This window comes from Simochromis diagramma, unplaced genomic scaffold, assembly GCF_900408965.1.
Source record: "Simochromis diagramma unplaced genomic scaffold, fSimDia1.1 OVJJ01000596.1, whole genome shotgun sequence".
Classification (NCBI taxonomy): Eukaryota; Metazoa; Chordata; class Actinopteri; order Cichliformes; family Cichlidae; genus Simochromis; species Simochromis diagramma.
Genome location: NW_024387245.1, coordinates 10915129 through 10938248, shown reverse-complemented (window position 1 = coordinate 10938248; position 23120 = coordinate 10915129). Strand labels below are relative to the sequence as shown.

Genomic DNA, 23120 nt, shown 5'->3' with positions numbered 1-23120 from the left:
TAGTAGGACATGGGTAGTAGAAACTGGAGCATTTTTCACTATAATGAATAGATTGTTAGGATTTATGTTTCTGTGGGGTTTTTTCACATCAGCAGTTAAAGCAACACCTGCAAACCACAGGACAAACTGTAAACCAATGCCATCACAATGTTATTACATGGATATTGTGGCCAAAGTGCACGCAGTTCCTATTAGCAATAATTTGGTGCGTTTATTGTGAAAGTATGTAAAACAAACAACCATAATGTAAGGAGGAGGGGGTGTTTGTAACCACCACTGTACGAAAACATACAAGAGGATGCACTTAATCACAAATACATAAGTGCAGTTTCAAAGCAAATGTAAAGATTTTAGTGTAAAATGATACATTTAAATATTGCAGGTTTGTGGTTGTACAATGCTTCTTTGGAAACAGAAAACACAGATTGATTGTAATTGCAGATAATTTTAGTTTGTAGGCAACAAAAAGCGACCATTGCTAACCTGCGGTCATCAGCCATGTGAGGTGGGTTGCAGAAAACCTCTTGCATGTAGATACTTGCTTGGATATTTGTCAGCATGAGCACAACAGGACTTTTCTTCACCCTGCACTTTTTCATTATTTGATGCCCTGAAGAAAGCCTGGCAGGGCTTGAAAGTATGTTCAGGGCACAGAGAGGGAGATGATTCCTGTTTCTATTTGCTAATTTCTATTTTGGGTTTTTGGATATTAGAGCAACACAATATTCTAGTTAACACAGAAAAGTTGTCACGTATATCAGTGGTTAAATTAATAAGCCAACTGACTTGCATGTTTATGAGGGACTGGTAAATCTTGATGGTGGGAATCACCAGAGACCCCGTGATATAATTGTTATCATGATACTTAAATCCCACTATGATATCTTTGAGTTTTTAAACATTTTGTAAAATGCTTGGTAGTGCAGTAAGATATATCATGATATATTACAATTTATGACCTTTAAACTTTAAATTCTAATCTGTCTATATCGCCCTTATTATGTTCCCCTCATTTCAGTCATTTTGATTGCTGGAAAATGGCTCAACACTGTCATAAATGCTACATGCACCTGACAAACTGAACTGTTTGTATTACAGTCCAACTTAACTGAATGCAAACATGTGGGCTGCTGTGCTTTTACAGGTATTTTGAATGTGAGCCAGCAGCTGCCAGTCCTCAGTGAGATAGTCAGCTGTTACAGACACAGGAATATGCAGGCCGTGACGATCACGCGTCGCAAGTTAATGCAACCCTTTCTGCTGTAGCCTACCTTTCGTCAACTTCATGCTTCACTTCTGTCTCGGTGCAGCTGCGTCTGTTGAAGCCGCACGTGGGAATATCTGGCTGTTTTAAGCATGTAAACAAAACTGTCGTTTTCCACAATGTTGCATGGACACAGGTCTTTGCACTTAAAGTAGGTGATTGATTGATTTTTGTCCTTTTGGCTTTGTCAACTTAAGAGTGAGCTGATGTAAGGTTAGCTTTGTAGTCCTTGGATAATGTTATGTGAGGATGGTGGCGTGTTAGATGAGCCGTCATGTTGTAGTATTCCTGGAGTGTTTTACTTTCGTGTGACACTCTTGCATATCCCAGCAGCAAACAGTGTTCTCTTTATTTATTTTTTTCTCTGATGCCACTCTCTTTCTTCCTGCATGCTGACCATCACCTCTTTGACCCCTTAAAAAATAAAAATAAAAAACCCCTCAACATCACTACCCGATGGACTGAAAAGCAATTGATTTTTACTATTAGAGCTCTAAAAAGTTCAATTAGTATTTATAGTTCATGTAACAAGATAAACTTTTGTCCCTTGCAAAATGTTATGCTATAGAGAGCCTAAAGTTGTAGCGCTAAATGAAGCAGCAGTAAAACTGGTCACGTGCAGGAAGTATACCTGATTTCGAAAATATGATCATTTATAGTGGTGATAGATGGTCATAACTACTGGAGATGCCATGCTCCAGATGGCAAACTTGGGTATTTGTAAAACATTTAGTTTTTGCTGGATCTACTTCAAAGATTTTATTAATTAGAGTAAAAATCGTAACTGTGCAAATGAGGATTCTTTGAGCTTTGGAGTGATTTAAGCAAGTTAACATTGCCTTTATAAAGTTGTCCTACACGTACACGGGTATTTTTGAAAACGGAGATTTTCCGTTTTCGTTTTAAAAAATAATCCCGTCCACACGTAAAGGCAGAAATGAAGGAAAACGCTGCTAGGAACATGCCAAAGCAGCAGGTGGCGCTATATTCCTAACCGTGTAGAAATGTTGGCCAATCAGAAGTCTAGAAGCCTCGGTGGGAAAAAGTAAACAAAGCTGGGGCATAGAAGCAGAACTGAGTCCTATGTGTGGAGGGACAGTAACTGTGTGTATATGTAAGCATTTAAACACTGCAGAGAGTAGAATTAACAGTATTGTAGAAATTCATTTCACCGAAACAATAACGTGGCGCACACTGTGACGTCAAAAAAGGCGCACATCTTTGACGCTGCGTTTTCTCCGTTTTTCTCGTCCACACGTAAATGCAAAAACGGAGTTTTAGAAAATATCCACCCTGGCCGGAGTTTTTAAAAATCTCCGTTTTCAGTGACCAAAAACGCTGTTTACGTGTGGACGAAAGGTGCAAACGCATAGAAAAATCTGCGTTTTCAAAAATACCCGGGTACGTGTGGACATAGCCCTAGAGAGCAGACAGTGACATCATTTGATATCTGTGTATTTTCCTGCAGCAGCTGCATTTAGCATGTATGCAGTGAGGGAATCCGTTTCTCTTGTAGTCAGTAACTGACTCTTTTTTTGGCTGGAACTTGAGGAATCTATACAGTCTAGACACCAAATCTCCTCCCATGATCCCCGTGGGTCCTGAAGATGGAAGGAGGGGGGTCTGTGTGTGTCCGTGTGTACGTCTGTGTGTACATATGCACCCACATACATACCCACAGAGCAGGCGCCTCATAGTAATACTCATTCAGGCCAGCTGTTAGGCCACTGGTGGCTTTTCCCTTACCGTGGCAGACCCTGTCTCTACACTAATGGGCACACAAAGGTCTTCTGCAACTCCCAACCAAGGGGACTTTTCTTTTATCTAATGTTTAGTTCCTAATCTCGACAGTGGTTGGTTAGTCTTTGGTGATGCTGTCATGTTGTCATACTGTGTTGGGAAATGTGAGTAAAATAAATTTGCCCCTGTCTGGATGACACATTGCTGATTAGTAAGCATTTCCTCTCTCATTAGGTCTTGACCACCTGGAAAAGAGTCTGCTTGCAGCCACAGTAGCCAAAACAGCTGTCTGTATAAATCAAGGTAGTCTATGCCTTACTAGTTTTCGTCTGTTGCACTGAAGAGACACTATTTTGGTTTTAAACCTTCTTTAATGAGCAGGCTTACGAGGGATTTAGACAGTAGACAGTATTGAGCACTTATTAAAACCTGCTGTAAATGGGCTTTTCCCCATTTTAACATGCCTGTAGAAAAGAGCACAGATTCAACTCTTAATGATATTGTCACGCTAAGCTGCGATTAATCAGTATGCACAACAGCGGAACAAAGCACCTAAATAAATAATTCAGCTGTCATTAATGCTGTTGTTTTTACCTGTACTCTTTCTTTACCGTGACATGTCCAAATGTTTTCCTTCAGAAAGGCCTATTGTGTAACTGTTATCTGACCAGTATGATGATATCGTCAATGGGTTCCGGCCAAGGCCTCTTCATCCTCCACTCTGTTTCCTGGGGAATAACATATGTTTATATGTGATCTGTTGCTCCAGGCTCCGTTGAGTAATATTGTCTATTATTCACAGTTAAAAAAACAAAAACAAAACAAACAAAATAGAAAAAACCAAAAGAGAGAGAAAGAGAGAGAGATGCACACACACACCACTACAGCAGTGGAGAGAAGAATGCAACCTCTTAAGCATTTCTCTCTCAAATAACTGGTGCAATCCCCCTTTCTGTTTTGCAAGTTGTTTTCCATTGAGATCATGCCGTATATCACATTCTTAAAGGAGACGTATTATTATGTTCTTTTCTGACTTCATTATTTTATTGTTGGAAACTACTTGAGTAACTTTGCATGAATTGGGACTTAGTTCAGCTGCTCTTTGAACGAATCTGTTTTTAGCTCTACCACTTTGTCTTTTAACCCACTTTCCTTCTACCTGGCTTTCCTGAGATGATTATATTATGGATATTTGCTCTGTTTGACATCACGCATAGCCAACAGTAAGAAAAAAAACAACAACTCTGAAATGGAGTGTGCAGAACAGTCCAAAGCCCAAATTTTTGGCTCACAGGTATTTTTTGCAGATATGCTGACCTCATTATTTTAAACACTGGCCATGTTTCATATGAGCCGATTAAACAGTGCAGCAGTACGTACATGAAAGAAAGTAATAGGTTCCCTTTTAAAGAACTATAAATTGAGCTGCACGCATGCCTACATGTAATTACGTTAACCTGAAGTAAAGAGATCCCAAATGGCAGCAAAGAAAGGAAAAAAGTGACACTAGGGCTAAACCAAAGCGTAAACCAAAGCCTTTTCCATATACGTAGGGCACACAATGTTTTAAACAAAACAATTGAAAGTGTATGCATGTGGATTTAGGACAAACAGTCCTGTTGAGTCACTGACTCTCACCCTGGTTTTTGTTATTTGAAATCACTTCAGCATCAGAAACACTGTGTTATGAAATCTCGGCTTGTGATTGCGCCGTTTCTGACTAGAAAATAAGTATTTACTGAACCATCTGTGTTTGTTTAAAGCTTTTGTAGCCAAGTTAGACTGTCTTTGTTGATAGATTACTCAAACTTGAATCGGCTTCTTTTATGTTGGCATCACTACAGTTTTCGTTGTCTCAGTGCAACATGTGGGATCTTCCAACTTATCTCCCCATCGCACATACAGACTTGTGTGCTTACAGAGAACTTCCAAGTTGAGTTAGGAATGCAGCATGGGAGCTTGTCACCACCTGGTTCCATAACACAAGCCCACACTCTGTCACACGCTCACCCTGTTCTCCACTCCGTACCCAAGCAGGCAGTCCCAGCTGTTGTTTTCTTTGCAGACAACCTGCTACCTAGCGTGCCAGCTCTTTCTTTTTGTAAACAGTTCAGCTTTACAGTTCAGAAATTCCCCCTCTTACAGATGATATGATCAAAGGCAGACATGAGGGCAGCACAAGCTGACGTTAGGGCATTTATATGTGGTCGGTGCGCCTCTGTTTGTCTTCAAAAAGTTCCAGTGTCATTTCAGTTAAGCGGGAATAAGCAACCATTCTTTGATTTGTTTTCTTTTTCCCCTTCCTGTCCAGTTTATTATGAAGTACTGTCATGCCGTCCTGTCCCTTAATGTTGTAGTAAGCTCCTCTTCATAGAGCTTTAAGAGGGGGCCTGCAATGCTCGCTCCATCTGGATCCACTTAGACTCTAAGAAGAGCATAAGCACTTCCACTGCTGCAGCCTGAGAGTCTCATAGCCTGAGTGGCTTGCTTGTGTATCTGTTGCTGTTTTTACTCCAGTGGGCATTCAGACAAATGGGTCTTTCCCCAGGCATTTAGATAATGTCTCTAAGACATGTAATGTTGATAGCAGGAAAACGGTGCACAAAGACTGTTTCTTTCTTTACTTTTATTTTGTTTGTCTGTGCTGTCTTGTCACTGTGTGGTCATTGTGTTACCCACTGATTTACATCCAAAAGTAGTAATAGAAGTTTTGTGCTAACACTCTTTTCTTAATTTCTGTAGCACTGCAATCCATCTACTCACATGCAACCTTTTCTGTGCAGCTTTCTTTTTCCCTCCTGAAAGTTTGCCTTTCCTATTCTGAATCTGCATACTCATAAAATAATGTGATATATGTTTGAAATAAGCTGTTTAATGCCAGCACTCTGGGTAAAATTTCAGAGTTTTGTTAAAATCTGAAACAATACTGGATTAGCACCTATTTCTGAGCCCATTTGCTTGGCCTTTCTTCTATCCTGCTAACTTTCAGGCGTTTGCAACACAGATGATTATGTTGTCATTTTAAACATGACAAGTGACGGATTGTTGTGTATATTCGACACCGTCTGTCTTGTTTGCTCGGTATATGAAATTTTAACCCTAGGCTATCACCCATATGTTCCAGTACTCCGCAGGTTTGCATAATTATGACTTTTATGCAAGGTTTGCATCTTTCTGGCACACGCTGGACAGGCCGCAACACTCCATCATGTGGAAAAATTATGTTGTGCTTAGTCACTTGATACGAGTTGCCCTATTTTTCATCTGTCATCATGATAAAATGGTTCCCTCATTCCTTTTCCAATAGGTCGGCGGGGTTTTGCTGCCAGACCGTCTGTACTAAAGATTGCTGCAAAGCTGAGCTGTTAGTATACTCTTGTCCAATCACATGGCGAGGATTAAACTATACACATGAATGTATTTGTATGGTTAGCTTCCCTTCCATCAACATTAGTAACTTATTACCACCTGCAGCTACACTTCTACAACATTAACCTTGAACTAGACCAGCAACTGTTTTCTTCTTAAGTGTCTCCCTGTGGAGAATTACGTGGAAATCTAAACCCCCTAACCTCAAGTGCTGGTCTGCATGCCTCCGACACTCTGGCTGCATTCTCTAGAGGGTCCTGGATAAACAGCCATATGTGTACCCACATGTATACATGAAACCTGATTCTTGAGTGTCTGTTCAATCAACAGATTAAGGACAACTGACAGATGCGGATTACCTTTGGTGCTAAATTGTGTACAATAAAAATTAATGTGAAATTGCTAAGAAGAGCCCACATAGCTTTGTGCCAATCGCTACACCCCAGCTTGTTGTACTCTGAAAGTTTATTCAGTTTAAATGTATATTCATTATTTTTCCATAATGTAGATCTATGGAATTTATAGCATTTTTATGCACTGTGGATATGCTGGTCTCTGTGCTCTTTTATGTGCGGGACAGAAATCAGGCTGATGACAACTGTAGTTTTTCATCAACTTCTAATTTTCTTCTTTGTTCCTGTTTTGATTTATCATGCAAGTCAATTGTATACCTCTGCCTTCGTTGCCTTAACACGTCATCATATGAATATGTTCCTAGCGGGTCTTTTTAATTTTGTTCGTGTTTTGGGAAGAGAAATCTGAGTCTGGGTCATGTCAGTGTTACCTGAACATCTTTGCACAAATAGTTTGAGTCTTATTATGAGCGCTCATCCCATACTTCAAGTTTTGGACAAAGAAATCAGGAAGGCAAGAGGGGGGGGACATAGGAAATGGAGAGAGAGAGAGGGAGAGAGAGGGCTAAAAGCCACCTCGTGGGTGGATGTATGTCAGCTAACTGTTAACACACTAGGTTCAGATTATAAAACGCGAGCGAATGATTCTCCTATGATCTCACTTCCAAACAATGTGCTTCATGTTTCTCCATCTGCAACCTTTTTTCCTTTTTCCTCCATTTTTATAGCCCCTCTCCTCTTCCCCTCATCCTCATCTCCCCAACGCTTTGTGACTGCGGTAAGTTAATGGGCCCTTCTCGGAGTCGGAGGGAGCCTGCATTTCTTCTTAATTGGTGTTTGGGGTGGTGCATGAGAGGAACACAAAATGTTTGCCATACCAGCACTGAAGCAATGATGTAGGGCCTAGTGGCATGTGACTGAATGTTCAGGGTATTGAGTTTGTTGCTCAAAGCCAGTGAGACTTTGCCATATTGAACAATTCCCATAATTACTAATGAGACTAACAGACAAGCATACAATAGTGTGCTAAAGTACTGAGAGTATCATGGATATGTTGTTTTAGGCCCACCCATGTCAGTGCTGTTATTTGTATAGAGTCACCTCATCCTCTTGGCAGGGATTCCTCTTAGTTTGAGATTTTAAAAAGCCAATCTGAGTTTGGCTGACACTTGCAGCCTCCAGAATACCCGTCAAATAAAAAATTAAAGGAAGAAAAACCCCATCACTACAGTTTAAGCTGCACCGTTCTATGTATTCATTTTCAGCATTTCCCCAGCATTGAATAAAACTTTTCCCTTAAGCTTCATCTCATAGACAAAATAAAACAGACATACCCAATGTGACGTCACTCGTCGGATTTGGAATCCATATTTTTTTATTTTTCTTAAGCAGGAGGAAAATCCCGTTTTTAATTTGTAAATCTGGAGGTGAGTTGGAACAAAGAAAGGGTGCTTTTCTGCCTGGGCAAGGAAGAGAAAAAGTTATGAAACACATCAAACAAACCTGCAATGCCTGGAGCAAAATGTACAGCGGCCAGGTGCTAACTGGTAAAACTAAATAACACTAATCAAAACTGTCAAGACAAAGAATTTGGGGTATTTTTACACCTACAGTTAATTTTCTCTGGTCAGAATCAGTTGATGAGTTGAACTTGTACCTTTTCCCCATTGTTTGATTTGTCTCACACAAAGAAAATTCCAAGCAAACCACAGTGCGTCCCTTTTGGACTAGTGGATAACATGGAGAATTTCTCTAATTATCACTTCACTTTATGACTAGTTGGTGCAGTTTGTATATTCGGGATGTCTGCGTTAGTCTGCCACATCCCTGAAATGAAAATATACCTGGCTACAGGAAGGTGTTCAGCTCAAACTTGGAGCGTAGACATGGAAGTTGGGTTGGATCAAGGTTAAATTTAGATCATTTGGAACTGTAGCGAGACCACCTACTTCAAAGGGTCTCTTTGTAGCTGATTTGGTTTTTACTCTGTTCACATCTGCACAAGCAAACTGCACCAAAGGGGAAAAAACACCAACCAGAGTTTTATTTAAGCAGACTAAACAGCGCAGGGGTGAAAGCACCCTTAGACTATAGAGTACCAAAAGTGGATACCAACACCGAAATACCTTAAGCTACACTTATAAAAAAAAAAAAAAAAAAAAAAGAGAGACCAAAAATAGAAACGAGGTCATAGAGGTCTATGGGAAAATGGCCCTTTCTCTGTTACCTAAGTAAACACTTTCCCCACTGATTTTACAGGCTTAGTGGTTAGTTTAATCTCAAGTTGAATAAAACATGGGGCTCATTTTGTAAATTATCACAAGTGAGCAGATTGATTAGTCATTGTCCATTCAGTTTGTGGACCCTCTGATTTGGAAAGTGGAAATGTTCACCTTGAGCCTTTGTAACGGGGCTTCAGTGATGTATAGGTGAATTCACAGAGGCTATGTCCAACTGTTATACTGCCTATGATTTAAACAGAGTAATATTTTATGGACAACCTTTATTGCACACATAGGAATATAAGTTGTCATCAACCTGAGCAATGTTATTCTTACTTCCTCTGCTCTTTGCAATGTAGACTCACACTGAGCTAAAACAACACAAATGGAGGTACATGACAGAGCCTGCTACTTGACTGTGATATGAAAGAGCTAATAGTAAAGAACTAGGTGCAGTGTAGACTCACATGCATTGGAAAGGGCTTTGGAGATGTTAACAAGAACTTGATTTTTTTAAAAATATAAATCTGAGTGAATTTTTTTTAAATAACCTTCATGCTTTCTCCTCTCTTTGTCCTTGACTGCATCAGTCTACACATTAAATGAGCCACACATGAAGCCAATTATAGGTTGGACAATCATTCTAATGCTCAGTAATCAGTAATCTTTTACTAAGATGTATATACAGTCATGCGAAGAAGAATGTTTTCACAGGACTCAATGTATTTTGTTAAAAACTAAGTACACCCTTACTGGCATCCATAGGAATTAAGAGGGTAAGTAGCAGCCAGGTGCTGCTAGTCCACTTGATTAACATTCACACGTTTGCCACAGTCTTCTCAGGAATCCCTGCAAGTTCACCCCAAGGGCAGACCATGCAATGCTCAGAGAAACTGCAAAACATCTCAGACTATACAAGCCTGAGGTATCATGTTAAATTTTAATGACGTCTCAATTAGATAAAAATGGAACAAGTATGGCTTGTTTGGAAGTGTTGCCAGGAGAAAGTCTCTTCTCTCTAAAACAGTGGTTTAGGTTGGTAGAATTGCATCTGAACAAAAGATTTCCGGAATAATGTCCTTTGGACCATGTACCACAGTACCACGTTTGGTGAAAGCCAAACACACACTCACCACAAACATGCTATCACTCTATAAACCAAAGAATTCTAGAGTCAGATTTGAGGCCATTCGCCCAACAGCTTGGCTGAAATTGGGTCATGAAACAGGAGGTGTTACCTTGTCAAAGTCCAGACCTCAATCTGATTGAAATGCTCTGATGGTATCTTAAGAGAGCTTTGCATGAGAAATTGCCTGTAAACCTCAGTGAACTGAAGCAACCTAAAGAAGAGTGGGCCAAAATTCCTCCATTCCTCCAAAAATGTGCAAGAGTCATACAAAAAATGATTTCATGTTATTGCTGTTGAAGCAGTTTCTATAGTTTCTACATGAGTCTGTAGAATCCCATGTGAAAATATTATTTTAACCAGTAGTTGACAAAGTTTACATCAGTCAACAATGTCACTGCATTCCCATTGTGTTTCAAAGATAAGTCACTGTCATCAGTATGCTTTCCTGTGTAGGGTGTATGTTTAGTCCTTGCTTTTGAAATGAAATTCCAATGAAAAGGTCAACCAGCAAACTAGCCTGACACTCCTTCTATGCATTATGGTGTCCACCCAGTCAGCTTCCCAACAACACCTACATGACTGGACTTCTGATCTCTGTATTCAACCGCATACACACAGTGAAATGTAAGTCATTTATGTGGAAAATATTTGCCAGGGGTAGTCAGAAGCATGTTAAATGCTGTGGTTTTCAAAGCAGTTTCAGGATTCAGTGTATTGATGACCAAAGGTCTTTCATATAGCATGGTGGGACAAAATAAGATGATTGAAGACTCCGTACTTTCTCACTTGTGTATTCCTGTTATGATGAATGGGGAGAACTTTTTCTTTTCTTTTCTTTTCTTTTTTTTCCTCTCTGTCTTCTAGAATATATGGTAATTTGCTTTGATGTAGGTTTTTGTAGCTATGCAGGTTGTGTAGTAATTGTTTTTCTTTGTCCTGTTGGACTACTTGATGAGTCAAGCGCTGTATGTATGAAAAGAGGAATCATAGATAGGCTGGTTGAAGTCTGGTCTCATCTTCCAGTTATTTTGCATTATACCTTTGTGTCTTAATATTTGTGTCTTTAAATAAAACACACACACACACACATAATATAATGGTCAGTTGGGGCACAGGAGGGTGCATCTTGCATATGTTTTTAGGAATGGATTTTTAAATTTTGCTAAGAAGCTTTCGTCAAATAGTTTATAGTTTTTGAAGTTTTTTGACAAATGCCATTGGCAGCTTTAGTAACATTCCAGACTTTGTTGCTTTTAATAATAATTTTGACTTTTTTCATGTGATTTAATTCAGTAGATTTAGTACGCTAGTGTGTTGCAACCTCCGCTTTAGTGATTAATGCAGAGATAGCTGGGGGAAAGAGAGAGTTGTGAAGTTGTCCAGCAACTTCTGCCAAGGGTTATTTCTTTTTCTAGTTATGGTCAAGGCAGAGACCCTGCCTCAAAACCACAGAGCCACGTATGTTTCTTGTAAAGTAAAACAAATACAAGAGACTGTGACAGGCCCTCATTTTGATTAATTTCAATATGTTGCTCACTTAATTCCCATTTCAAATGACCTGTGGTAAATGAGTGTGAAGTCCAGAGCACACACTGGCAGAAGTTATACTTTTCCCCTGTTGATTGAGCACTTTAGCTATGCCTTTAACAACCTGTTTCCAGAACAGATTCCTCAACCTGTAAACATTTCAGACGGCAGGGAGAGAGAGGAAAAACTGAGAGAGAGGGTATAGTGGCAGAAAGATGAAGGGGGGAGGGGATTTAAGCATTTTAGGAGGAGGAGTGTCTTGTAATTATCCTATGACTTCAGCAGAAAGAAAGGAGGAATTTTTTAGAAGTATACACCATCTGAGCTCTTTTCATAGTTTGAAATTAGAGTGTTTGACTCACATGTTGGCATGGGTTTTGGGATACTGGTGGGGTGTTGTTTGTATTCTTCTCGGAGAGTGTGTGTGGTAGTGGTCTCTCCCTCCTACTTTTGAGGTGGGAGGGCTCAGCTGATGTCATTGAGTGCAGCAAACTGAGCCTGAAAGAGGCTCTTTGTTGGCAGCTGCAGCACGAGTAGTCCCTGTGCCTCGGATACTCACTCACACAGGGGGACGGAGAGAGGAATGGCACCGCACAGACGGCCCTAGTGTGTACTCAACTGATAAATCTACAAGGCGATAAACGTTTGGACAAAATCTGCGCTATTTTGTTGGGTTTTTTTTGGTGATTGTTTAACTGTGGAGGCAACCTAAAGCCAAAGAGGGGGAAAAAAACATGGAGACGCTCATAAGGAAAAGTTGGTAGACTTTGCCGGACAGCGGACTCTTTCTGTTTCGGAAAGGAGTGAGAACAATAATAAAAGGATACATTTCAGTTGGAAGGACTCCAGGAAAAGCAAACCAATATCTATTTCTTCTTTACTTGGTGTTCTTTCCACTTTTGTCAGCTTCTTTTGGATTTTTTTATTATTCTTTTGTTGGACACATGTAGGCGAGAAACGTTCAAGGGACATCTGGTTTGAACAAGCAACAATATTTTCAGCGTGAAGGGAAAGAAAGCAAATGAAAATGTTGGAGATATGCCTAAAATTGGTGGGGTGTAAATCTAAGAAAGGCCTCACGTCGTCCTCCAGCTGTTATTTGCCAGGTAAAGAAATCTAGTTTTCTGTTTCTTTTGACTTTTACAGTTTGCCATAAGAGGAACAGTCACAGGAGAGATGTGAGAAATGGAGAAAAAGTAAAGGCTTATGAGCACAGAGGAAAGAAAGAAAAGGTTGAAGTATCCACCGTGTAAAATCTCAACAATCATTTCTGGGTTCTGGAAAGTGAAGAATGGGGAGGGGAAAGCGGAGATCAAGCTCAGGGGAGGGTTGGGGAGCCCAGACACACTGGCTAGCTGGAGAGGAAAAAAGTGGAAAATGAGACGGAGAAGAGAATACAAGGAAATCTGACTCCTGCCCATGTCCCACTTAACTCTTGTTTATGTGGAGAGGGGATCTAATCTCAGTCTGCGCTCCCTTTTTCTTCTCTGCTGTATTACACTACTTCAATCTTGTTTAGTGCTCCCATAATGAAGTTAGTAGATAATGAAAGAGGGAGAGGGGGTTGTGAACTTTTTTTCTAGCGTCACGCACAGTTGATTTCCGGATTATCTATGCAACACAAGGGGAATTCAACGAAGTCCAGGACATATTGGGTCTGTACATAGTAAAAGATTAGTACTGGGAGACTGAGTGAAGTCTTGTGTGTTCTGTAGATTGCACAACCAAATGATTTAATAGAGTTAATAGTACTTGTACGGCCCCATTGAAGTAAGTGACAGTGATAAAGAGCCTCTAACTCTTAGATCTTATTGTAGAAGGCACAACAAATCTCCTGATTATGCCTCAGGGAGGCTGTGTTTGTCTTTGATCCATGAACAAAGCAAGCTTTTTGACATTGTTGGAATAATTATATTCCATGGGCATAATAGCAGGAAGATTGTGGATATTTTCAGAGAGCTTGGGGTTTAAATGGTGTTTCCTTCATGCATAGTTGCCTACTTTTTCACCTGGTTCCTTGCTATCTCCCACGAACATCTTGCAAACATATCTACAGTCAGTAGAAGTACATCACTACTTCCTACTTCAGTCATAGCATCTTAAGCAAAAGGAATACGGTATATTAGGGTAGAAATTTTCCCCTTTTCATTACTCATAAATATGTAATTTTGTACTAAGTGTGTTCCATCTGCAATAAATCAGCCTTTTTTTTCTCTTTACCAGTTGATGGGAACTAATTGATGGGAACTAACAGCTGTACCAGCTGGTTAGTTGCATTTGTAAACTGGTTCAATAGAGATAAGTAGAATCACCAGGATGACACAGCTCCTAGTTTTTTGCAGAAATTTTCTTTCTTGCATCAGTGTTTGACTTCCAGTGCATTCCTAATGCTGATAGAAGTGCAGTCATGGCTGTAAATTCTTTAGGAGTTCCTCACATATTTAATCATTCTGACTGTCATCTCACTAATGCAGCCAGGACATGCTGTAATTTCTCCCACTCCATGACTGGGGAGAGCTGCGGTCTGATACGAGGGCTGCTCCCATTCTTTGCTTCTTTCTTTCATTTACCTCCTTTTTTCTGTTTTCATATGACTTTTCATTTCCCCCCTCTTTCTCTCTCTCTGTTGACCCATGTGTCAGCATGCTGTCATCCTCTCACAAATAGCTGCAGTATTTCTGGCCTGTTAAGTGGGCATGTGTGGCACGGGCTGTTAAAATCGCTGCCCACACACTGTATGACCAGCCCAAACTGTATGCAGCCCCCCGTCCCATTTGAGCCGGTTTCCTATCTTGCTCGATCTCTGGTCTTATCTGTTTGAATTTGGGTTGTTTTTGTTGCTAAAATTAAGCTTGGTACTTATGAATGAATGGCTGGCTGTGCTTTTGAAGGTTTACACTTTGGACAAAAGGACAGGAGAAATATAGAAATGTAGGTATGAGCCAGATCTATCCTGTGTGTCATCAGCAGCTCAGCCATCAGGTCCTTTAGCTACAAAAAAAAAAAAAAGCAGCACATTTAGTTATGATAGTCTCACTGTGAGTAGGCTGGTGAGCCTAGCTTGCCAGAAGAGTTGGTGTGAAAGGATTTCATTAGCCTCCAAATACATTGATGCCTGGAACTTGTCAACAATGTCATGTGACAAGTTGTGGGCCTGTTTACTTTGTATAGGGTTATATTAGTTTACTGCTGTATGTTAAATCTTTGAAATACTTTAGGTTGTGAGGAATTTGGAAGTCATATCATCTCCCGCTGTGACTAGAAAGTCCATTACACAATGGCCCTTTAAGCTCATGTTGAAATGAACACATTTGTTGCTGCTGTTATTGAATAACAGCCACTGCTTTTTCCACAAACTGTTATCTTTGCAATATGGTTATTCACCCATCAAAGTATTAATGCATTAAATCAAATTGTGTTATCAATCTTCAAAATGTTGGCGTGAGTTGCCAGTTTTGGAGATATCCACTTTAAAAATGTATTCAGTATAGGGAAACTTGGGTAATATCTTTTTACACTCATCACGAGGCAGTTACAAAAACTGGAGTAGAAACTGTTTTCTTTGTACAAAACAAGCAAAAACCTGTGATTGGAGGTTTGTACTAGTGACAGCGTGACTGGACGAACCATTAATGGCACACCCCTTGGGGTACATGCTTGTTTTGGTTGGTGAATTTAGAGTGGATAAGAACATGCTCTTCTTTAATTGCAAATAGGCATTGTAATGATAAATGCATATGCAAATGCATAATTAGCTATATTTTATTGACTTTTGCCTTTAGGTTACATTATTGGCTTGAGGTAGAGTTATCTTGTTCTATGAACGAGCCCAACTTCCTCCTCTGAAGCTGTAAGTTGTCCTTAGTCCATTGTTAGTCTTGGAATAGGTTATTTATTTCTGTTACAGGATTTTCATAGATGCACTAATGGAAAATTGTCTAGTTTCTTTTTCATTGGGTCAATTAATCACATGTGTTTAGCTGAGTCTTGATTTGTCTGTAGTTTTTCAGTTGGGTCAGAGGCACAACTGTTGAGCATAATTGCTAAATTACTAAATAAACACAGTTACAAGTCAGAATATTTTATCTGCTGTTACCAAATCAGATGTCTTCTTAATCATTCACCCTTTCAGTCAAACCATTTGGCTTTGTTTCTGAGAACGACTAGAACACACAAATGCTGCAGTTGCACAGCAACTAAGATATGTGTGGTGGTATGTGTTGTAATCCATGCAAGACTTTTACATAAAACAAAAGGAGCAGTGAGCACTAAGAGCACAGCAAGGAATGTGGTGATAACCAAAGGAAAGTGATGCAAGATGAATGTCAGCTGTTGTAAGGGAGAGAGAAAAGTGAGCACATGGGTAAGTTTTATAGCCTGTGATGCCCAGGTGACCCAGATCAGCTGACAGCGTTCCTGAGTCAAGAAGTTTCCTGCTGAGCTCGCAGATAAAATGGATGTAAAATGGCCTAAAGCCGTTAAATGATAAAATCTGCACTGCTGTGCTTTGCCGGTAAAACTTAATTTGTCACATGCTAGTAGCTAGCCATTTGTTTTTTTGGGAATGCTTGGAAGAATGAAATGCAAGATGGGTCCAAAACATGTGTGACAACAGCTGAGGAAACCGCACAGTCGAGCTCATTTTATGGGCCAAACTGCGTTTAAATAGTTTCTCCTCTTTTTTTTTTTTCTTGCTCTTCACTGTAAACAAAATCCTTCTTTTTTTTTTTCTGTGTATTATTTTATTTTGTCACATTTTGAATGTTATCAATCAGGTTTACTTCTTATGCTTTGTTATAATTTAAGACATATATAACAAAATTTTAAATTAAACTACTTTGAACTTATCTATTTTATATTTACAGACAAGATCAGTGGTGAAACATATTCTCATGGCCTAACTTGGGGGGAGGGTGATTGTCTAGGTATTTAGGAAAATTAAATCTAAACAGGGATAATCCAGGAAATGAAAAGTTGTAGAGGCTTGAGGTACAATTTAGATCACATGATTGGCCTCTTTACTCTTGATTTCATGGTGGGATCACAACTGCTGAAGCAAAACATGGGCTGAAAGTGATATAAAAAAGTATAAAATGACAGATGGAGAGGTCAGAGTTCTGAATCATCCAACTTGTGTGTGAAAATGCTTCACAGGGTCAGTGTTGTGGTGTCTCTTCCGGACTTCATAATTAATATTTTTGCTCATATTGAAGTTTCATACTTGTATTCTGACAGGCTTGTTGTTGTTGTTCTTCCAGAAGCTCTCCAGAAGCCAGAAATTGAGGGTCAGGGTCTGACAGAAGCAGCCCGCTGGAACTCCAAAGAGAACCTTTTGGCTGGACCCAGTGAGAATGACCCCAACCTGTTTGTTGCCCTCTATGATTTTGTGGCCAGTGGTGACAACACTTTAAGCATTACTAAAGGTAAGAGGGTGGGGGTAATAAATGAAGGATTTATAAAAATATTTATATATAAGTTTTTTGTTTGGTTTTTTTTTTTGGGGGGGGGGCAGTTTTTCCATTTAGCAAATAGTAATAATTACAAAGCAGTATTTGTGAAGGTAGAAAGAAAAGGATTTCATACAAAAGTATGCAAGTGGAAATGAACCAGGCAAGCTAAGCACCTTATTAAACTCCAGGTCACAAGGGCACTACAAGGAAGGAAATAATCCTGACCATTACCCAATTTTTGTAAGAGTAACTCTAGTTTAGAATGAGTCAGATCAGTTTCTGAAAAAGGCTTGGTTGAGTTTGTAATCTAAACCAACACACATCTATTAAATTTGAGTGGGATGTAACTTACAAAATGATCTCTACTGGAGATTGCTGAAGTCTTTATACGATTCTTACCATTGCTGGGAATCCACTTAGTAGTGTCCTGTCTCCTTCCCGTTCTGCCTTCGCTCCCATCTGACTCTCACTTCCTGACAATGGCCTCACACGTGGGTCGTTTTCCACTGAAGCGATTGTAAAACAATGCTGCAGACACAGACAAACAGAGGAAGGAAGAATGGATCTTAAGCACAGGAATAAACAAGAAAATGTCCTCTACAGTGCTGCCTTCCAGCTTGTTATAATGGTGCAAAGATTAGGTCTCAGTTTACTTTGGCTGTTTATTGCCAAACAACAAAGATTACACAATTATTTAATTTAAAAGCAAAAATAGGCCACCATCATTATTTGTGTATGTTTTTTTTTATGTCTTTTATGTTGTGTATATGAATAGTTTATTCTCAAAATGTTTTCATATTATGGTGTCTTCAGGATAAGTTGCATTTTATTTGGATATAACCTTTCAAGATAAACATCACAAAGTGCTTCACAACTAAATGCCAGGTCATGAGAACAAAAGTTAACCAAACCCAAGTCTTAAAAGATGAGTTTTTAGCTGGTTTTTGAAAGAGATTAGCAAATCCACAGATCTCAGGGTCGCAGGGAGAGTCTGGGGGCCACTTTTGCAAAAGCTCTGTCTATGAATGTAAAAGTCAAATAAAGCTCTAAAAGTCAGAATCTTAAAATGGACTCTGAGGTTAATAGAGAGTCGGTGTAAGTGAATTGGCAACAGTGTGATCGGAGTACTTAGAAGACTCAACCAGAAGTCTTGTAGGGGTGTTCCAAACAACTTTGAGACATTCCGAGGAGTTTTTGCAACTACTGAATAATTAATTACAATATTCCAGACATGATATAATAATGTTGACTTTCTATGTTGACTAGGGGAGAAGCTGCGTGTGCTGGGTTACAATCATAACGGCGAGTGGTGTGAAGCACAGACCAAGAATGGCCAAGGTTGGGTGCCGTCCAACTACATCACCCCAGTCAACAGCCTGGAGAAGCACAGCTGGTACCACGGACCCGTGTCACGGAACGCGGCAGAGTACCTGCTCAGCTCGGGCATCAACGGGAGCTTTCTGGTCCGTGAAAGCGAAAGCAGCCCCGGTCAGAGGTCCATTTCTCTGCGGTATGAGGGGAGAGTGTACCATTACAGGATTAACACTGCGTCTGATGGCAAGGTGGGTATCAGCGGAGAGAAAGAGTCACACGATAAGAAAGTATTTATGTTTTTGTCTTTTTTTTTTTTTCTTTTTTTTTAAAATGGGTTCTTTACAAGCACTTTTCCAACTTACTCCACGTCTCTAAGTGGTTGTTTTCTCACATGCTTTCACAATAGTTGGCACTTGGATGGTTCATCTGTATCTGACTGGCCAGCACGTCTTGGTAATCAGGTAGTGCTAACAGTGTGTTCATGATAGTTTTTAAATGTGTGTGCTTGCAACACATTCAAAACTCTAGCTCAGTGTTTTTAAGTAATTTAATTAATTAACGACACACACACACACACACACACACACACCAGCAAGCCACAATAGGCCAATCCCTGTGTGAAGTCATTTAATTTAGTAAGTGTATTTTTATAGTGTGCTGCGTTCTTGCCAAAAATATCTATAGGAAGTAATCGTTTAACTTACTTGCACATATTGTTCATATTGTTGTCTCCTTGAGTATCACAGCATTACCAACTCACATACACTCACTCTAATACGCACTAAATGCTGCCTTCCTGTCTTGCCTTACGGGCACTGTACAAGTCAAATTAAATCAAATATTTTTAATGGAATATTTAAAACCACACAATATACAATTGTATCATTTAATACCATTTCCACCGTCATTCCGGCCGAAGAATGATGGAAAACCAGTGGGGACAAGAAGGCCTATTATTTATATTGGCTAGCAGTGGCAACAGTGCTGCAGGTATAATTGCACCAGCACAAAGAAAGGATTAAACAACCTCCTGCTTGCACAATCCACTGTCACACTAGTCTTACTCTTAAGTTTTAAATGTGGAGTGTCTCTAGAGGGGAAAAAAAGATGAAAGGGATTTGTTTTTAATTCGTGCTTGATTTAATTTTATTCAAGACTAAAGACCTACAAGTTTTACATGTTTCTGTACTTCTAATTGTAACATTTTGCTTAAATCCTTTGGAGTTGAGGCTGGCCAACAACTTAAAAGAGGTTTATTTTAAGAACTTTAAAAATGCAGACTACCAGTATTTAATGTTCATGGCAGATCCACGTAGGTGGCTGAATTTCTTGAGTGGGATTCCCCCCTCCTCCCCTCAAAGGCTATATCGGTCGAGAAGCCACTTTTGGCCGTGTCACCCTGCTGTTTGTGATGGAGCGAGGTGAACTAGGTTTAGGAACGCCAGCTATGAGAAGAATGCCTCTAACTGCCACTGTGCTTCTCATAATGACCAGCAGACGCGAGGCCTGGCCAGACACTGACGCCCATGCAAAGACATGCATTAGCACAGATGCAGCCAAGTATGCACACACATACAAAGAAGCGAATGGACAAACACAGACGCTCTCTCTCACACACACATACATACACTTGGTTCCCCATCGCATATTGTTTTCCATCCTCCCACTGAGCTACAAGTCAAGCGTCTGGTATGATAGAGTTCGCCAATAATTTGAAATTACCTCAGCACTCCCTGGAGCTGCAGGTTTTGTTGCACATTGGCTCTGTTATTAACACTGCTCTGAATAAAGAAAAAAAAAATAAAAAAAGATTTTCATGTTGGTAAGCTCTTTTTTTCTTCCCCCTCCTAGATTTAGTAAATGGTCATGGTTTAAACCATTAAATCGTCTTGAGGTTTCTGCGGACTCTTCACCGCAGTCAAGGTTGTTCTCTTTCTTTCCTTTTTTTCCTCCCTCCACAGGCCTTAGGCAAAGAGCCTATTCACAAGAATAAAAGAAGGCAGAAGTCACATTGTGGAACAAAAATCAGTTTTTGTTCTGAAAAGGCTAGAAAATCTGTCCACTTTGTTCTGTCCAGTATCCTTCCACCTGCCAAATACTGTACGAGCCTCTAATAGGCTAAGAAAATCTGATCTCTAATCTCTTGCATCCACTCAAATATACAATCTCTCTTTCTCTTCCCCCCCTACAGCTTTACGTCTCATCTGACAGCCGTTTCAACACACTGGCCGAGCTGGTGCACCACCATTCCACCGTGGCCGACGGCCTCATCACGACACTGCACTACCCAGCGCCGAAGCGTAACAAGCCCACCATCTATGGAGTTTCTCCCAACTACGATAAGTGGGAGATGGAGCGCACTGACATTACCATGAAGCACAAACTAGGAGGGGGCCAGTATGGGGAAGTGTACGAAGGCGTTTGGAAGAAGTACAACCTCACCGTGGCTGTCAAGACACTAAAGGTACGGAGACAGAGAAGATTAGCATCCACCTACTCATGTGGAAACATTTTGACAACTACTGGTGTTACATATTAACATTCCAAGCTATGGTTTTAATTTGGCTGAATAATGCTACCATCTGGTGTAGCACAGATGCAACTGCACCCAGCCATCCTTTGCTGTCCTCACTTTCTTTTTTCTTTTTTTCTTTCTTTCCATAAACTGTGTAGGAGGATACGATGGAGGTGGAGGAGTTTCTGAAGGAGGCTGCGGTTATGAAAGAGATCAAACACCCTAATCTGGTGCAGCTGTTAGGTATGTGACTAAAAACAACAATCATTGCTTTAATGTGGGGGTTTTACATAAACACTGTTTAAATGTAACACATGTACGCAAAATCTTCTGTTAGAAATGATGTATTTTGTTTTTAGTGGCTCCATAGTGTAGATGTGTACACGTGTTTGCCTAACAAGCCAGGAGGAGAGATGGTTCACTTTGGGGTTGCATCTGGAATAAAAACTGCGCCCAAGAAAAGCTGTGAGATGATGATTTGTGTTGCGGGACTCGTGTTTTTGGCAGGCGTGTGCACACGGGAGCCCCCGTTCTACATCATCACAGAGTTCATGACCCACGGTAACCTGCTGGACTACCTGAGGGAGTGCAACAGAGAGGAGGTCAATGCTGTGGTGCTGCTACACATGGCCACACAGATCTCCTCTGCCATGGAATACCTGGAGAAAAAAAACTTTATACACAGGTGGGTTTGAAGGCCTAAAAAGCAAACTTGCTAACCTGTCCTGGGTTTATAAGACAGATGTTTTTTTTATTGTTTTTTTTTTTTTTTTTTTTTTTACCCATCTTCAGTTTTAAGCTGGAAGGGACAAAAAACACCTTTGACCTCATATCTCATTTTCTCTTATTTTTCTTTTTTTTCTCCCCTCTCCTTCCTGAGCAGTGCTCCTCTCACACTCTCATTGTATCACAGACAAGTCGATGTTGTAGCAAAGCTTGTTTGTTCTGGCACGTCCAGCCGTATCTTTTGGAAGCGATGATATGATTTATGACTTACATATTTGTGAAACTGGATTTTAATTTTTAAGCCTGACACGACTCAGCTTGCAATTGTAAATTGATTCTTTTTTTTTTTTTTTTTACCCCACAACTCATCTGAAGAAATATGGCACCTGAGAGGATTCTCTAACAAAACACACTGCTGTTCTGTTGTTTCTTTTCTTTTGGGTTCATATCAGCTTAATAAATTCTCATTTTCAAAGTCAGCATTTCTATACAGCTTCCCATTCATCGCTTCCTCTCATAACTGCTTTTTCTTCTGTAGGGACTTGGCAGCCCGTAACTGTCTCGTTGGGGAGAACCACCTGGTGAAGGTTGCAGATTTTGGCCTGAGCAGGCTGATGATTGGAGATACCTACACGGCTCATGCCGGGGCCAAGTTCCCGATCAAGTGGACAGCTCCAGAGAGTCTGGCTTACAACAAGTTCTCGATTAAGTCTGATGTCTGGGGTGAGCTCCTGTCTTTTACTCTGCTGTTAAACAATGTGAAACAAATTAAATTTCCCTCATTCTAATTTGCACATATTCCTCACATGATCTCAATTCGTAGTCTTTGACTTTGTTCTTTTTTGATTTATTGTCTTGTTCAACTTGTTCCTGCAGCATTTGGTGTGCTGCTGTGGGAGATTGCCACATATGGCATGTCTCCTTACCCTGGCATCGACCTGTCCCAGGTCTATGAACTGTTAGAAAAAGACTATCGTATGGATCGACCAGAGGGCTGCCCTGAGAAGGTCTATGAGCTCATGATGGCCTGTGAGTACCACAACCCATCTTGTAAAAACATGATTAAAGGCACGCTTCTGTTTTGGAATAACTTTTTGTTTTCCTTTTCTTTTTGTCAGGTTGGAAGTGGAACCCTTCAGAACGTCCAACTTTTGCTGAAACCCACCAAGCCTTTGAGACCATGTTCCAGGAATCCAGCATCTCTGATGGTCAGTGTCCATTTCTTTTCTGTCTAAAACCTCTTCAGTTTGGGGCAAACTGTTCTGATACTCCTCAGGCTTGAGTGTGTTACATAGATATCCTGATGTAAACACACTCAAGCCTGTTGTTTGTTGCTAATATGTCCAAACCTTCTTGTATTTGTGATTTCAGAGGTGGAAAAGGAGTTGGGAAAGAAAGGAAAGAAGACATTAGGCTCCATCCAGCAGGCTCCGGAGCTGCCCACCAAGACCAGACCTCGCAAGAGCAACATAGACAGCCGAGATACAGAGAGCCCAGGTGACATGAACTTA

General features: G+C 40.2%; 1 protein-coding gene across 3 annotated transcripts in view; it reads left to right on the top strand.

Moving 5' to 3' along the window:
- Positions 1–23120, top strand: part of abl1 (c-abl oncogene 1, non-receptor tyrosine kinase) — a 34028-nt gene that overhangs the window by 7062 nt on the left and 3846 nt on the right. For 2 of the 3 annotated variants that reach the window (XM_040053221.1, XM_040053220.1), the window contains exons 3-11: positions 16863–17027; positions 18321–18616; positions 20560–20832; positions 21042–21126; positions 21391–21568; positions 22148–22332; positions 22486–22638; positions 22728–22817; positions 22981–23106. In XM_040053221.1, coding sequence (XP_039909155.1) covers positions 16863–17027; positions 18321–18616; positions 20560–20832; positions 21042–21126; positions 21391–21568; positions 22148–22332; positions 22486–22638; positions 22728–22817; positions 22981–23106 — 1551 coding nt within the window. Of the gene's footprint in view, positions 1–11298; positions 12711–16862; positions 17028–18320; positions 18617–20559; positions 20833–21041; positions 21127–21390; positions 21569–22147; positions 22333–22485; positions 22639–22727; positions 22818–22980; positions 23107–23120 lie in introns of those variants that run through there. The other variant, XM_040053223.1, reaches the window with a different exon arrangement.